Source organism: Mus caroli, unplaced genomic scaffold, assembly GCF_978045245.1.
Source record: "Mus caroli unplaced genomic scaffold, Mus_caroli_1 scaffold_6, whole genome shotgun sequence".
Lineage (NCBI taxonomy): Eukaryota > Metazoa > Chordata > Mammalia > Rodentia > Muridae > Mus > Mus caroli.
The window spans coordinates 106,599,342-106,616,467 of record NW_028227261.1 but is presented as its reverse complement, the minus strand read 5'-3'; the positions used below and the strand labels follow the sequence as shown (position 1 = coordinate 106,616,467).

The window sequence follows — 17,126 nt, the reverse complement described above, 5'->3', positions numbered from 1 at the left end:
AGGAAAAAAAAAAAGCTTGGGAGAAACCTCTCCCCACTCCCCTTCCCCCTCCCTCTTCTCTTCCTTTGTCTTCCTCCACTGTCTTCCTCTTCTTCCCCACCTTCTGCCCATCCCACCCGCAGTTCCTAGCTCTGTGCAGTCTAGTATGTCTTTCTTCAATGATGAACATGTACCCTACCCACCTAACTTTTAAATACCTAAAATATGGCTTGTGGGATAAGAAACTGAATTTTTAATTTTATCTAATTTTGATTAATACAAGCAGCCACAAATCACCAAGTCTGGTAGCATATGGCTGTCTGGGCTCTGCCACAGAGGAACTCCCCAACCCAACACGCCTATGAGATTTATCTCATAGAAATCCATCAACAGTGAACAAAACTCAGTCGTTTCTCTTATTGGTTAATTGGTTAATTCCCACACATCAATGGACATTAGAACCATCCTTTTTGATAAAAAAAAGCAGGCTGTTGGACCTATACCCCCCAGAGTGACCTGGGATTGCCATTTCTAGCACACTGCTAGCTGTTGCTGATTGATGTTACCAATCTAGAGACTATACTTTGAAACTCTCTGGCTCCTAATTGAAAGCATCTTATTGGGAGATTACTATGCTATGGCAGAACCCACTAAGCCAGAAGGCCTACTCAGACCCAAGGTCCTAAGACAGTGGTTTCCCTGTGGACAGGGTTTGTCCCGTGGGATGCTCTGTGGAATCATCTATGAAGCTTTTAAAGTTTCCAGTGAGCAGATCTCACTCCGGACCACTTACCCTAACGTTTCTGAAGGCAGAACCGAGACACAGATGCTGTATAAAGCTCCCTAGATACTTCAACAAACCCCCACACTGATGGGTCTTAAAGGGATTTCTATCTGTTGGATAATAACAATAAATTCATTTTATTGTATCCCAGGGCCATTGGAGGACCAGATGAGGCTGTGAATGTTAGTGGTTTGTTAAGTGGGGGGTAGGATTTAGGCATTGGCATCTAGGCAGAGCCAGTCTTCAATGGTGGCGCCATCCCCGTGCAATCAGGGTAAGGCTGCTCTCTGTGCATTACTTTCCAGTACTGTCCCACCGACCAGGCCACTGCAGGCACAGATGCTGAGCACGTGCAGCAGTTCTACAACCTTCTGACGGCCTCCATTGACGTGTCCAGAAGCTGGGCAGAAAAGATCCCGGGATTCACTGATCTCCCCAAAGAAGATCAGACGTTACTTATAGAATCAGCCTTTTTGGAGCTGTTTGTTCTTAGACTTTCCATCAGGTAGGTCCTATTGTTCTATCTTCTCTCAGCCTCCTCATTTGTAACAGTGAGGAGTTTGTTCAAGACGCAAAGATGAATTTCATTCAAACATGCAAACACTGAGAAGTGGGGAACAGAAAGCATAAGGAGGAGGGGGGAGGGGAGGGGGCAGGACGCCGCTGGGACCCTGGGTTCCAGTCTGAGGTCTAAGAAGAGTAGATACCTTAGGCCTCCAAGCAGAGCTTTGCCTCGCTAGAAACCCAGCTCTGTTCCATGCAAAACAGAGAGGATGGATTTGGTGGTCGCTCAAGCCCTTGGCCCCAGGACTGATCTCATGGTATCGGAAGTGTTTGTGGAAATACTGGGTTTGCCTTATGAGTTTCTGTTTCACACATGACTGTTGCACATGGGTCTCTGAAAACTCCACAGCTGAGCTCTCGGGTCGAAAGATTTGGCTCACTCCTTACTGCTGAGTGGCAGCAAGCATGAGAGGGAAGTGGATTCTTTTTATTTTTAATTTATGTGCATTGGTGTTTATATACATGTATGTGTATGTGACACTGTCATATCCCATAGAACTGGAGTTACAGACAGTTGTGAACTGCCATGTGGGTGCTGGGAATTGAACCAGGGTCCTTTGGAAGAACAACCAGTGCTCTCAATCATTGAGCCATCTCTCCAGCCCCAAGGAAGTGAATTCTATCTATCTGCCTATCTGTCTGTCTATCTATCATCTATCTATCTATCTATCTATCTATCTATCTATCTATCTATCTACCTACCTACCTACCTATACTTGTGGATCAATAGGTTTCACTAGGTAGTTTAGTCTCAGACTCACAATGAGCCTTGAGCTTGGAATCTTCCCTGTCCAGTCCTGAATGCCGGGACCCAGATGTGTACTGCTTTGCCTAACAGTGAGTGAGTCTTCAAATAGCTTGAATCCAGACCTAAGCTCTTCTCCACACAGGTCTCTTTTTTAAGATAAAAAAAAATATATTAGTTTTTATTCACCCAGGGCATATTTAATTCGATCTTCCTTGCTTCATTTCAACTACATACATCAGAGATAGACCCGTATTTCACCGGGTGTTATAAGAAAAACCAGCATTTCCCTCTTTCTCTTTTCTCCCATATGGTCCCATTCCATATCGTGACACCAGAAACTCCTGCACAAAATGTAGCTCCAGGGCTTTGCCCCCGTCCACTTTGACCTAGAAGTCTACAGAGCACTGGAAACTGCACTGTAACTCATGCTCCCTTGATCCTGAAAACAGTGGTTAGAAATCCATGTTCAAACTCAGTGAGACCACTCTGTCCATCTGCTCCCTGTGTGGAAGGACCTGACGGAGAGATGGGGCTCGTGGCTGAAGTGCCTGGGTTTAGGTTAATTCAGAGCCAGTGCAGGGCACACAAGAGTGGACTAAGCAGAGGAGGTGCCTCTATGCCGATGGAGCGCACCACAGCTCACCAAGCTCTCTGCAGTGCCCAGAACCAGCACCTTCTCATCTTTGGCGCTCAGTAACTGCCAGCTGAGTGAAGGAACGAATAGAGCTATTCATCTGGAAGTGCAGACACTAGCTTGTGCATGCAATTGACCTAGAGAGAGAAACAAGGACAAGAAAGTTAAGGAAAAGCCGAGATTAAAGTAAAGATCCCACAAAATGGAGAATGAGTTACACCTAGCGCTCTCTGAATCATTCTGTGTGCTAGACACTGAGCACAGGCTTTCAAAAGCCTTCACTTTATTTAAATCCCTTTGCAACCTTAAGAAATGATGATTAAATTCCTGTTCCATAGATAAGAGAAAGGAAGTGCAGAGAGATGAAAGGAGTGGCCAAGGTTACACTGCTAAGCCATCATGTCGGATGGAGGTTTCAGGGCTCCTTTTGTAAGAAAGGGGATGGTTATGAACACATTGGCAAATTTAGAAACAGCCCTCTATAGCTCCCTTATTTAAGTTCAAGGAGCTAATACATTCTGCTGCCTTTGCCTCTGTGATTGGCACACGGAGAAACTTGTTGCTTTGAGTTTACATAATGGAATTATAGTGTCTAGCCTCGGGCCTTATCAGCTCCTGGCATTTAAGGAAATAAGGGAGCAGCCTTGACTGCAAGCCCCAAGGGGAGATCTCCCATTCTCGGCAGAGAGAGGCCATTGTATAACTTTACTTCAGGAGACCGCCTAACAAAGATCCATTCACCCCAGACAGGGGACCAACAACAATAGGCCAAAGAAATGATTTTTCCCAAGCTCAGGATGATGCACCCGTATGTTTACCGGGTTAGCTAACGGGAGCATATATGAGGGTTTGCTTACAGTGATGTAGGTGCCCCTCCCAAAGATGTATCACCAAAAAGTCACACCTAATATGAATAATAACCTCCCAAAAGTTGCACAGACAGATCCCCTGCTCAGTCTCCTACCTCCTGTACACGACAGCACCGCCCTTGGCTGCATGCAACTGGGTGGGGCAGAGCTGTTCTCGTCTGAGCATGGAAAGGCAGGGGAGAGTCAATGGCTGTAATGTCTGCTGAGGGTCTTATGACCTGCTCCTCACTCCTGTGGGGGAACCTAGTAGGCCTGCTGTTCCCCAGCTATCAAGAATCACAGCTACGAGGGATTTCAACATAGTAACCGAAGTCATGGGCTGGGCTTCCCCTACTTCAGTGATTCTCAACCTTCCTAATTCTGTGACACACACACCCCCAATACAGTTCCTCCTAGTATGGTGAACCCAACCATAAAATTATTTTCGTAACTGTAATTTTGCTACTGTTATGAATTAATATGCAAATATTTGATATGTAGATGATCTTAGGAGACCCCTGTGGACACCCACCCCCAAAGGAGTCACAACCTACAGGTTGAGAATCACTGAACTAGATATTCTCTGAGAATTTGCTTCTCCACATTCCATCCCAGACAAGCCATTAGCCTATGCTAGCCCTAGGGAACAGGTGCGTTGGTCCATGTTCCTTAAGGACGTTAGCTCAGACAGATGATGCTGGAGGTTTGGTCCCAGAAGCACATCTTTGTTCATGACAGTACTGCGCACAGCTTCCAGAACTGTCCATGTGATGTTGCTACCCATGTATTATGATGAGACCATGTTAGCCAGACAGAGAAGACCTGTCTAATGTGTGCCTCCCTCCTCTGCCCACCCCTAGGTCAAACACTGCTGAAGATAAGTTTGTGTTCTGCAATGGACTTGTCCTGCATCGACTTCAGTGCCTTCGAGGATTTGGGGAGTGGCTCGACTCCATTAAAGACTTTTCTTTAAACTTGCAGAGCCTGAACCTTGATATCCAAGCCTTAGCCTGCCTGTCAGCACTGAGTATGATCACAGGTAAGCGTCAGCTGCCGAAAGCTGGTGACTGTGGCCCCCTTTCTCTTACCTGTGACCAGGTAGCTTCCGTGTTTCTGTATAGCTTACCACCAAGTTTGTCTACTTTAAGCAAAGAAAGCATGTATCCACAACTTACTCTTATGAGCTTCTAGGAGAAAGGATCCATGCTATTGAGTTGATATCAGAGCCCAGTTCCTCTGGAGCCTGTTAGCAGTTGACTTGGCTACTTCGGGGCTGTTTTTAGAAAGGATCTCCAGAAAGATCATCTTAACCAGCCTGCCATTCCTGTGGGCTTCTTCCCAGGTCTTGTATAGAGACCTAAAGTGCATCAAAGAGCTACAGCCTATGGAAGACAGCATCATTTACTAATCCTGGCTGGGAAAGAATGGAGAAAAATGGGTATTTGTCAAAAAGTGAAAACGACTCAACTCCACAGCCTTTTGAAAAGTTCAAAAACAGAAGTATAAAGTTTGTTCCGTTTCTAGAGTTAAGGACCTAGCTCAGATAGTAAAATACTTGCCTTGCAAGCCTGGAGGCCCAAATTCAGTCACCAGAACCCACATTTAAAAATGCTAGGTGTGATGGCATGATGTGAACTCACGATGCCAACACTGAGGAGGTAGAACAGGATGATCCCTGAGGGCTTACTGGCCAGCCAGCCTCACCTAACTGCCAAGCTCCAGACCGGTGAGAGACTTCATCTCAAGAAGGGTAGGTGGTATTCCTAAAGAAGATAGCCAAGGATGTCCTCTAGCATACACACACACACACACACACACACACACACACACACACACACGCTCAGTTGCTACATTACTCTACTCTCTTGCTATATGTCCCACCACCCTGTGCCCTGGGGGTGCTGCTCTAGGCTCCCCTTCACCCTTCATCCTTGAAGTTTCTTGTTAAGTTGCATCTTCATCAGTGGACCTGGTGAGAAAGTGTCTTGAGGTGCCAGCTCCAGAAGGGGTTAACTGGATCTGAAGGTTCCTCCTCCCTTGGGTCAGACTCAAGCCCAACTTGGCTGATGGGCTGAGAGCCAAATTCAGACAGGCTGCGCCCTTGGCTAGAGGAAATATTCCCCAGATAGGTGATCCTGATCATGTTCGTCAGCAACGCTGGCCTCTCCTTTCTAAAACAGCCTTGCTTTGCAGAAGCCAGTGCTTCTCAACCTATAGATCACAAACCCTTTGGGGGTCAAGTGACCCTTTCACAGGGGTCACCCAAGACCATCTTTACATTATATATTTACATTGCAATTCATAGCAGTGGCAAAATGACAGTTATGAAGGAGCAGTGAAAATAATTTTATGGCTGGAGGTCACCACAACATGAACTGTATTAAAGGGTCACCGTGTTTGGAAGGTTGAGAACCACTGGCCTCAGCACCTGCATCTGCTTATGTCAGCTGTGAGCCCAAGTTTGATGTGTCTGTGTGCCCCCAGAGGCCAGGCTAGGCCTGGGCCTGACTCTCCCCTCCTGGTCTTTGGTCCTAGGTGAGAAGCTTGGTTCTCACTAGGGCTTTCGTAGTATTCCAAGGCCGTGAAACAAAAGCAAAGACAGCCTCAGAGGGTGTGGATTCCACTGACAGGGCCTTCTGATGTCATAGCAGAACACATAAGACAACTGGCTGTTTAAGACCCAAGCACTTCACTCTAAAGACTCTAAGGAGACTAGCCCCCAAGGTCACTTTGTCATCTAGCTCTTCAGCTCCACTTCAGACCCATTCAGCATTTCTGGGACAGGTAGACATTCCAAAACTGGAAAGTATAAAGTAGGACTGAGTTTATTGGGGGGGGGGCCTTTAGCTTTCTTCAACAGTTCCTTGATACAGTTCCTTGCTGTATCACTAGGGGAATAGGAGTTGAATATATAGCCACTGGTCTAGGTGCTGACTCACGCGTCACTGGGTTTTCAAAGATGATGACGTGCATGTCTGGAGGACACAGGATGTGTAAATTCATCCACAGGATGCTGAGGGTTGGACAGAATGTGGAGATGCTAGAGAGGGATCAAGTGTCGAGAGACCACAGACTGGGGAGCAGAGAATGTTCACAGGCCAGTGTGGAAAGAATAATAGCTCTAAGCATAAATAAAAATTTCCCAAATTGGAAATATGACTGACCTAAGTGTCAAAAAGGAAATGGCTAAAACATCTAGTGTTGGGAGAAGCCACTAGACCTACAGAGTGTCGCGGGTTACAGAACCTTTCCTTAGCCTTCCGCACCCAGTGAGACCCAGGCAAGTGGGGTCTGTCTTGAGATCAGTGGAGAGTCACAGAAAGCTTTGAACAGAGGATCGAGATGGCCAGACTTGCATTCTAGGATGATCTACAGTGGCAGCTGGCTCTGAGTACAAAGTAGGTCAGGGAGAAGCAGAGGAAACAGGGAGTCGTATAGCATAGGGGCTGAGGCTCACAAGGAGAGCCTGGCTTATGAAGCCAGTTCTTGCTTTGTTTTGTGCTATGGAAGTTAATGGACACCAGGGTACCAGGTGTTCCCAACCCAAAGAGTCCACATAGCATCCAGAATAGAAATTAAGCTGAAGGTGGTGGTAGTCTCTGCAACCCATTTGTGCTGTGCTGTGGTCAGAGTTGACCAACCCACTGCCCACTTGGGTAGAGATTGCTGGAGGAAGAGGCAGTTTGGCACGGCAATTAAAACATGGGTTTCTGGTTCTGGTAACCCCCTTATTAAACTGGAGTCTGGTGTTTCTTTAGCAAGAACTATTGAGTAGCACATCTGTCTTCTCTGCACTTCTGTTTTCTCATCCACAACGTGGGAATAATAACATCCATTCCATGGGGTGGCAGTGTAGGTTACGAAAGACTGGGTTGATGACACAGCCAAACTGGACTTGTGGCAGACATTAGATCTCCTTATGCCTTGGATCATATCTCCTTGGAGTGGGATTGACAGAAGCTCCTTCAAGTTGGGGTCTGACCTGTCCTTCTCTTTGGAAACCTTGAGCAGTATAAAATCAAACTCAGTGTCTTGAAGAAAAGGTGGTAGCTTTATATGGCAGTAAGAACTCACACCTATAATTCCAGCACACAAGAGACTAAGGCAAGAGGATTGTGGGTTCAAGGCTAGCTTGTCCTACATGGTGAGTTTAAGACCAGCCCATCTCAAACAAAACAAGGCAGTATAGTATGTTTGGCAACTATTTCCTTAGCCACTTGGGCGACTCAAAGGACAGTGATCACAAAAGAGTGAGGGAGACTGGATGGACCGAATGATTTGTATGTAGGTCTTTCTCAAGGGCAACTCCAGTTGCTACCTTCATTCCTGACAGCCTTTCTAGAGCAAGCTGTCAGAGGTGCTGCAGATACCACACAAGCAGAATTAGGCCTCTAATCTCACAAAACTCTTGGGATTTGGTGACTGGGAAGGATCTGGGATGCATAGGAGCAGTGGGCAATAGAGGAAGAGCAGTGCCCAGGAAGCACCCCCACTGTTGTGAGTAGCCACTGTCCGTTGAGTGGGCAGTCCCAAGGTCTTGATGTCTCAGGATGCCTCATCGTCAGAAAGTGGAGCATCAGATGAACCCTAGGAAAATTCATTCAAAAACCTGTCTTATCTGAAACCAGACAGGCATCTGGGAAAGGGAGGAGGGATTTTAGCCCATTAGCCAGTCTCGCTTTCACAAAAAGCCTTCAGAAATTGGATAGTGGTGGTAGTTTACCCAAACATGATGTCTCTCCCCCCCCCCCAATATATTTTCTTCTTCCTCCCCTGAAGTACTGGGTGGTGAGATGGGACAGGAAGTAGTCTCTTTTTGATCAATCTCCCATCCTACAGTAATGGGGAGTTCCCCCACAGTTTGTGGTTTTCACATGTTTTCTGGGTCCCCAGTTCATCTGCCCTAACCATTGCCTCCTGTCAAAGCCACATCCCTGGAGCAATGTGAAGGCTTTGCTTCTTTGACATTGATGGGGTGCAGTGTGTTGTTATCGGCTTGCCACCCTCCAAACAGAAAGTTAGTGTGGAGTTACCTCTTTACAAAGTTTGGGCGTTGGGGCCTCTCCAGGCCAGGCTGTCGGTGTGCAGGAATAGGAGGATTAACTGGACATGCATCCTGATAACAGGAATTTTGTCATCTACCAAGATATGGTATAAGGAGCTCTATGCATGGTGGTTAGCATTTAAATTCTTTGGTTTAGTTTGGTTTGGTTTTTGGTTTTCTGAAACAGTGTCTCATTATCTAGCCCTGGCTGTGCCTGAACTCTGTAGATCAGGCTGGCCTGGAACTCACAGATCTGTCTGCCTCTGCCTCCAGAGTTCTGGGTTTAAAGGCAGAAGCCACTATGTCTGGCAATGTTTAGGTTTTTGAAGGGATAGATTCAGTGAAGAGGAAGTCTGGGTAAACGCTACGTTATGGGGAATTAAGAACACTCAATGTACTGGTCATGAGTAACTTCCCAAAGCAGTAGCATTTCAATGAAAAGGTCACTCTAAACCAGGGAAACCAGAGATCCAGGGCATGACCATAAAACAGCCCAGCGCAGTTGTGGGGAAATCATGGACAGTCAAATTGCTTTCTTCATGGATTTAATCATATACATGACGAGAGCGGAAAGAGGAGAGCATTTCAAGGAGTCCAAGCTATGATTCTGAATGGCTTCCTGTTCTGAAGCAAACTTGAGAGCAGAGGCAGGAGTCTACGCTGGAAGATAGCGTTGCCACCTCCCGGGGCACCAGCTTGCACACAGTCTCTGGGCTCTGGGAAAATGTACAGGCTTTTCAGTGAAACAATTGACTCATTGGGATATTTGCCTTGTTACTATGAACTATAACCTTGGACTATAAGCATGAATTTCCTATCTAGTGATTGATAGGGGAATATGATCTAAAGGGTCCTTTGGAGCCAATAGCAGAAGAAATTTTGATGCCCAAATGGAGTTTTTTTTTTTTTTAATTTCCCAAGGTGTTGTTTTATAGATTCAAGGTAGAACAATGAGTTCTTTCTTTTCTATCTATTTTTCCTGGTCTTCTTGGAACATGACCTCTAAGATGGAGGTGGAAGAAAGGCAGATCTAGGGGCAGTGGTGAGATGAGCACTTAGCTGATCCCCCACCCTGTTGTTCCAGAGCATGTCTGCTCCCTTTGAATATCTGGCCATTCTGATTTTTCCATCAAACAGAGCTATCAGCCATGTGGCAAGGGCAAGTATGGATGTGGAGATTAAAGGTCTGAGTTCAGGTCTTCACCTGGCCACACTTGGGATATACTTTGGGGGCCCAAACAAAAGGGCAAAGGGAATCCTACTAGTCTTTAAATCCTACTGTCTGGTGCATGACCAGTATTCATTGAACAGGTGTGTTGTAAATATCAGCAAGTCTCTCAAATTAGGAAAATCTAAATAATTTTTAGCCCACCATTGTTATTAGAAAATAGCCTGACTCCCTGAGAGATGCCTAATTTCACTTAGATTAATTCAGTCGGTGTCTGTGGCACTCTGCCACATGCCAGGCACAGAGTCCCTTCCCTTTAAGGAGTCCATAGTCTTAGAGAGACAGACAGAAAAGATAGCTTTGTGCACCTCGACCTAACTTGTGGCTCCCTGACCAGCGTGGGTTCTGGGGCTGGCCAGCAGTTGGCAGAGGACACATGGTTCAATAAGTGGCAGCAGTGTGACTTCCTAGAGACAGAGGAGGGGCTCAGAGCAGGAAGTCCTGTTACATGTTTGCTGTCTCCGGTACAGCCCCATTTTTTTCTTCCTCCTTGGCTAGAACTGTGTCATCATCTCAAAATTGGCCAGTGGCCCAAGACCTGCTCAAGAAAGCTGGCTTGAGGTGATGGGCTACTGCTGAATGCTATCCATCCCTGTCTCTAGGCACTGCTTTCTGCTCTGAGGAGGAGATCCTGGGGCTTCTCTTATCGACCAAGAGGCAGAAGTGTGAACTGTGAAATAGCAAACGTTAGCTCAATGTAAGAAACCAACATAAAACACTGACGTGGGAACAAGCTTCTTTGGGAGAAAGCTCTCATAGGCAGTAAAATAAGATGCCTTGGGAAATGGGGTTTACGGAGATGAGGTGAACATAGGATAGAGATGCTGCCCAGCAGCTTTGAGGGCAAGGACTCACCAGGGCTGAGCTTCTCCACCCGGCATACAGAGCATTGGACATAGGGTTAAGTTACATATGCTGTTGTGTGGGTCTGGAGCAGGGCCTAAGGTTGTGCGTTTCTCAGAGGTTCCTGGGCTTTGTTGACTCTTCTGGGATGCGAGCCACTCTTTGAGGAACAAGGGAGCCTATTGTCAATTAGGACTCTTTAACATTAATGATAGCTAATATTTTTTAGACCGTACCTGGCACTATGCCAAGAGTTTCACATATGTGGTTTTAGTGTTGCTTAATAAATCTGGAAGTACCTGGGATGGATCACAGCAAGGAAGCCAGTCAAAAGCAATTAAAACAACGCAGGCAGCAGATATTAGAGACCTTGTCCAGAGGAAATTCTCATTGAGAAAACACGGATGCAAGGAACACCACACAGAGAGTAACTAAAGTGTCTGGAATAGGACCCCAGGGAAGGAATCCCCAGAGGTTATTATGAGTTTGGGAGAAGGAAGAGTTCTGTGCCATTAGCAGATGAACTCAGAGCCATGGCTAGCACGAAAGGTAATGAATGGAGTTTTTAAAACAGAGTATTTGCAAGTTTTTATTAATATACTACTATATTCCAAGTACTTGCTATGTAAAGATCATTTAATTCTCAGAGCAAGACCAAAAGCAACTGGCATTTTTAGCCCTCTTTCACAAGTGTGAAAACGCCCCAAAGTCACCCAGCTCACAACTGACAGGGCTGAGAGGCACGAAGAGGGGGGCTTCTGCCTGGGAAGTCTGGGAGTTTGTAAAGTTCTTTAGTACTGTGAGCTTCTTAACAGCTCCCAGCTCATTCTTTTCATCTGAGCAACTTTCACGCTTAGTATTCACTTAGTCATTTCCTAAATGACTTGGATCTTCCAACTTACAGATTCATCTAACCTGATGTGTATGAAGCACCGTTGGTGTGCTAGGTTTGGGGCAGGACATGGGAGCACAGAAAGCAAATACAGGACAGTTCTCCTTAGGAGCTTAAACCTAAGGAGAGAGGCAGGCAATTGTCACGTGAGGATCAGATTTCAAACTTGCTTGTCCTGCAAAGGGAGATCCTGTCCTAGAAGAGAATCTGACCTAGACAAGGAGCCAAGAAGGAAGTTTCCTTGACAGAATATTGGATCTGAGAGGAGTAGATCTTAACTGGCTGAGGGGGAAGTACATGAGCAGTGCTTTGAGTGTCTCATTATTCCACTCCGTCAATCCCATCCACTCCCTCTACTCCCCTCTTCTCTACACTGCTCCTCTTCCTCCTTCCTCTCCTCCTGCCTCCTCCTCTTTCCCTCTGACTCCCTCCTGCCCTCTTCACACTCAGCACAGCCTTCTGTGACATGGATATCTAATATGTTAATATGCTAATAGGAATCCAAACATGTCTTTAGATGCGAACTGCCCCACACAGTAGAGTGAGCTGTTTCCTTCACTGCTCTGACCCCACTGGCTACAGTACTGTTTGCCCCAGAGTAGGTACTTAATGAACATCTATTGGAAGAAGTAATTAACCACTAGTTAATTAGGTCCACAGAAAATAGGAGGTTGCTGAAGGAAACCTTATCTCAGGATAAGGAGAAACTTTCTAACAGTTAGAGGCAGTTGAAGGCAGGTAGTCAGCTGGTGGTGAGAGAAATTCTCAGATTTGGTTTGAAAGAAACTGGTCGCTTGCTAAGCTCAGCCCTAGGCAAGTCACTTAACTCTGAGTCTTCTTACATATTAATTAGAGAAAACATTTGCCTTGCCTCATTCTGAGCTAAGGTAATCTAAGTAAAAGAGTATAACCTAAAGGCTGTTAAAGGAGTTCTATTCGCAAGTTAAAATGTCTGACCTGCCAGGGTAGGTGGAACCTGATTCTGGGGTTTGTAGTGCCGTAAGTGCAGATTCTTCTCTTAGGTGGGAGTTTAAACAAAGCAGATCAATCTCTTCCAGTGTACATGCACAGTGTTTCTGATGTATGTCTAGTACTTAGCCACGACTATAAGACATCCGTCTTGACATCTTGGAAACATAACACTGAAATGCAGGATTGTATAAACCCAGTGTATAAAGCTCGTTTGGTTAAATCATTGGAGGGGGTGACAACAATTTCTGGGTTGTTGTTGCTGACGAGGATTCAACCCAGGGCGTGTGTGATAATCGAGCACTCCACCACTAAGCTACACCCCTCCTGCCCAGAGAAATGTTTATCTTCCATGTATAAATCTCTGTGAAATGAGAAAATATCTGACTCCCTCTTTCCTTCTGTATTATGGACTCCACACTTCAGCTCTGTAGCTGTTTGCTAATCTGCAAGGGGTGGGGGAAGGTCCCTTTAACTAAATGTCAGTGATTAGAATTTTAAGGAATTTTAAATTGCTGAGAAGGTCCCAGACAGTTGGTGACTCCCTGGTGAACTGAAAACCTTGCTGGCTGCTGGCAGGAGTATACACAGAGACTGAATTTTATCTTAGCTCCTATGGAAAACTAAAGAAGCCACAGATCCTGTGAGTGTTCGCAACAACAAAGACAGGATGAGGTGCCTTTGGCTCCTAACAGGAGTGTCTATGAATTCCTCAAGGAATTCCAGGCCTGGCTGATCCAGCTGGCAGGAGGTATCGATCTCCACTTCAATTCACTGAATAAATAATGGTTGCCATAGTTATTGAGCAGCCGCCACTGGCTGGAGAGCAGAGAAAACTCCATGCTCCCTTCTGTGAGTTTGGCCAAGAGAAAGTCTAGCTCTAAGGTTCCACAATCAATTGACAGCCCCGCCCCCAACCACCACAACACACCCGACAAATTGCTCAGTTTCTTCATCCTGATAATGAGCATGGAATCTTGGATGTTCTGTGAGACAGGAGGCCCTGGAAGGATGGAAGGACCTCGGTTAATGGACTGGCATTTGATTGTGAGAGACACCTCCTCTTCCCAGCTTGTAAATCAGATTTAATGTGTCTCAATGCTAATAGAATTAAATATCAGCAAGTTGGTGTTTGGTTGTGCTGTCCATATGACAGGATTTCATGAAGGGCCATCTCTTATCTTGTACTGTTTTAACAGTATTCTCCAAATAGCACTAACCCAGACATTTTAAGAGAAAGGTAAAAGAGCCATTCAGTTATCTCACAAATATTTTCATCCTTTTTGTGAAGAAAATAAAATACACTTCTTTATAGTATGTGTATGTGTGCGTTTGTACACATTCCACAGTGCAATTCTGGAGGTCAAAGAGGACAGACAGCATGGGGGAATCCATTTTTCTTCTTCTACCGTGTGGAGACCAGGGACTAAACTCAGATCATCAGGCCAGGCAGCAAATACCCTTACCTGATCAGTCATCTCAGCAGCCATAGATTTGTATGATTATTTTTGCATAGATGAGATAATAGCCTGGGAGCTGTTTAAAACTCTCTTCTTTATTTAATGTTACCGGTATCTTTCCATATTGTTTAATATTCTTTATACTTATCTCTGATAGCTTCAGGATCTTCCACTGTCTGGGTTTGCTGTTATTCATTGAACAGTACCCCATTTTCTCATCTTTGCCCCTCTTCCCAGTGCTTGCTTTGTTTGAGTTCTTGTGTGTGGGGTGGTAACAGATAAATGTTGTGCCCAATGTTTCCATACATACGGAGTTGCTGTTTTTGTTTTCTTGACTTTCTTCTTTGGATAAATTCCCAGGAATTGTGGTAGCTTGGTCAGAGGCTATGGGCATTTTTATACCTCTTGAGTTTACTGCCAAACTTGCCACCTGGTTCTGTGCTTTGGGGAGAACAATATAAACTTTCGGCAGCTCACCACTGCAAGCAGGATTCCCTCTCAGCCTTCAGCACGGGGGCTCTGCATTTAGCAAACCAAGTGGGGAGGTTTGAACCTGGCTAACCAGCTTATAGTTTCCTAGTGCAAGCAAAGGGAAGAGCTGCAAAGCTTGGGCACACTGAGGCTCTGTCTCGGTTTAGTCTTACAGCTGCCTCCCGGTCACCAGCAAGTGTCAGCCACTGTCTCAGGTGCTGGCTATCCTGGTGGGTGGTGCTCTACAGTTGGTATAGGTAATATCATCTTAGTTTGAGGACATTTACCTAACAATCACACTTTCCTGTCAAGTCACTGTCCGATGTTTAAGTTGAACAAGAAGAACAGGACTAGGACTTGTGTGTTTTCCTCCCTCGTAGGAAGACATTCAGTATTGTAGAGACTGGGTCCCAGGCAAAGAGCAGAGCCAGAATTGGATTCAATTCCAAACCCAGGGTTTCTTTCTCTATAAAACACTTCATTACACCAGAAACCTGCAAGCCATAATTCACTGAGATACTGGGGGCAGTGATGTACTTAAAGACATCTTAACCCAACAGCTCTGGAAGGGGCGTTAGGAGCCTTAGATCCAGCCTCCTCTCTTAGGGCCCTAGTGAAGAAAGCACTTACCCCAAGTCATATCCACTAACCACACTGTGAGATTGCATATTTCCTGCTTTTCAGGCCTCTTTTATTTGGGACAAGAAAGAAAATTGTCTTGGTAGTTGTTTTCTTTAGCTTTTGCTTCAGAGAAATGACTTTTCTAACAAGACCTATGACTAAAACAACTAAATCTAAGAGAGGTTAGAAGCTAAGGCTAGATCGCTGTTTAGAAAGATACCTTCTACCCCTCAAAAAGTGGAGTTTTATATAAGGACCAGATTGAGGAAGACACCAAGATCAATGCTCACACACACACAGAGCACACATGAGCATACACGAGCACACACACACAAATGAATAAACATGGGTTTTAGATATAAATATAACAATAGAAGAAAATTAGGAATAAAGGATACCCCAGTCTTCCCTTAGAAAAGAGGTTCTACTTTACAGCAGCTGTAAAAGTCTCTTGTATGGGATGTCGGGCTCTTGTGTCATAGCGAGACCCAACAGTGTTTTCTAGCCAGAGAACAACTCTTCCTGGAAGATGGGCTCAAATGCCAGCTTTCTGCAACTGTGTGACTGAAAATATCACCAGCTTTACCAAAAAAAAAAAAAAAAGACTACCATGGGAACCCTTTTCTGTATAATTTTGTGGAATTAAGAGATATTCCCCATGTCTTAATAAATGCCTGCCCCATGTCCTCCCAGGCCTCCCTCTCTCTGCTGTGATTTTTCCTTCTCTGCCTGAGAGGACTTGTGTGTTTTGTAGAGTTCAAGGCATAGGTCAAAACACAGGAAGGAGAGGTGGCCTTTCTTGGCAGTGGCTAGCATGGAACCATAGGAACACACTTGGAATCAGGAGCTAAGAGGCTCACATCAGTGATTTCCTCCCCAGTTTGGGACAGAAACATTAATTCACTTTCCTGTATCAAGCCAAGTGGGCAAGGCTAGCTATCCAGCACTGGATCCTCCTGCTTCTGCCTCTCCATGGCTAGAATTACAAGTATGTGCCACCATATCTGGTGGGTTCTGGGGAATTAAAAGCAGGCCCTGACTGAGTTTCTAACTGAGCTATCACTCCAGTCCACAAAGGCCCATCCGGCTGTAAAATGCCTAACCCTGGCTGACGGAAAAGGAGAGAGACCTTAATTAGGACGTCTAGTGCCATTGACCTGCCCCCAAACTTACCAACTTCTCTCTGTCCTACAGAGCGACATGGGTTAAAAGAACCAAAGAGAGTGGAGGAGCTATGCACCAAGATCACAAGCAGCTTAAAGGACCACCAGAGGAAGGGACAGGCTCTGGAGCCCTCGGAGCCCAAGGTCCTGCGCGCACTGGTAGAACTGAGGAAGATCTGTACCCAGGGCCTCCAGCGCATCTTCTACCTGAAGCTAGAGGACTTGGTGCCTCCACCTTCTGTCATCGACAAGCTCTTCCTTGACACCCTGCCTTTCTGAGCAGGGGAAGCCTGAGCAGAGAGCTACTTGCTCTGCTGGCACCTGATCATTAAGTGAGCAAAAGAATGGGTTTGAACACCTTCCACACTCACTGTCCTTCCTTCAGGGGAAAAGCAGCTCTCGTAGAAAGCAAAGACTTTTTTTCTTTTCCTGGCACCTTTCCTTACAACCTAAAGCCAGAAACCTTGCAGAGTATTGTGTTGGGGTTGTGTTTTATATTTAGGCTTTGGTGGGTGGGTTGGGAGGGGGTAAATAGTTCATGAGGCTTTTCTAAGAAATTGCTGACAAAGCACTTTTGGATGATGCTATCCCAGCAGTGGGGTGGGGAGAAAGGATAATATAACTGTTTTGTTTTGTTTTGTTTTGTTTTTTTAAAAAAAAAAACTCTTTCTGGGGAATATGATTATGATTGCTTTGTATTTAAAAAAAAGAACAGCCAAGGGCTGTTCACCAGGGTAGGGCTGTGTCCTACGACGGATCCCTTTAGGATATACTTCCTGTGTCAAGGGTAGATACGTGGTGCAAATGAGGCAGAAAATTCCATTTTCTTCATTTCTTTCTTCTTAAAAAAATGGCAAAAGATGGAAGATTATCTACAA

The 17,126-nt window shown here is 45.5% G+C and overlaps 1 protein-coding gene across 1 annotated transcript in view; it reads left to right on the top strand.

The window, feature by feature from the left end:
* Nr4a3 (nuclear receptor subfamily 4 group A member 3) overlaps window positions 1–16,745 on the top strand; it is a 38,239-nt gene extending 21,494 nt beyond the window's left edge. The window contains exons 6-8 of the mRNA XM_021160733.3: window positions 1,069–1,268; window positions 4,418–4,596; window positions 16,280–16,745. Of these exons, the coding sequence (XP_021016392.1) occupies window positions 1,069–1,268; window positions 4,418–4,596; window positions 16,280–16,527 (627 nt within the window). The 3' untranslated portion in view covers window positions 16,528–16,745. The remainder of the gene's footprint in view (window positions 1–1,068; window positions 1,269–4,417; window positions 4,597–16,279) is intronic.
* Window positions 16,746–17,126: the final 381 nt, after the last annotated feature.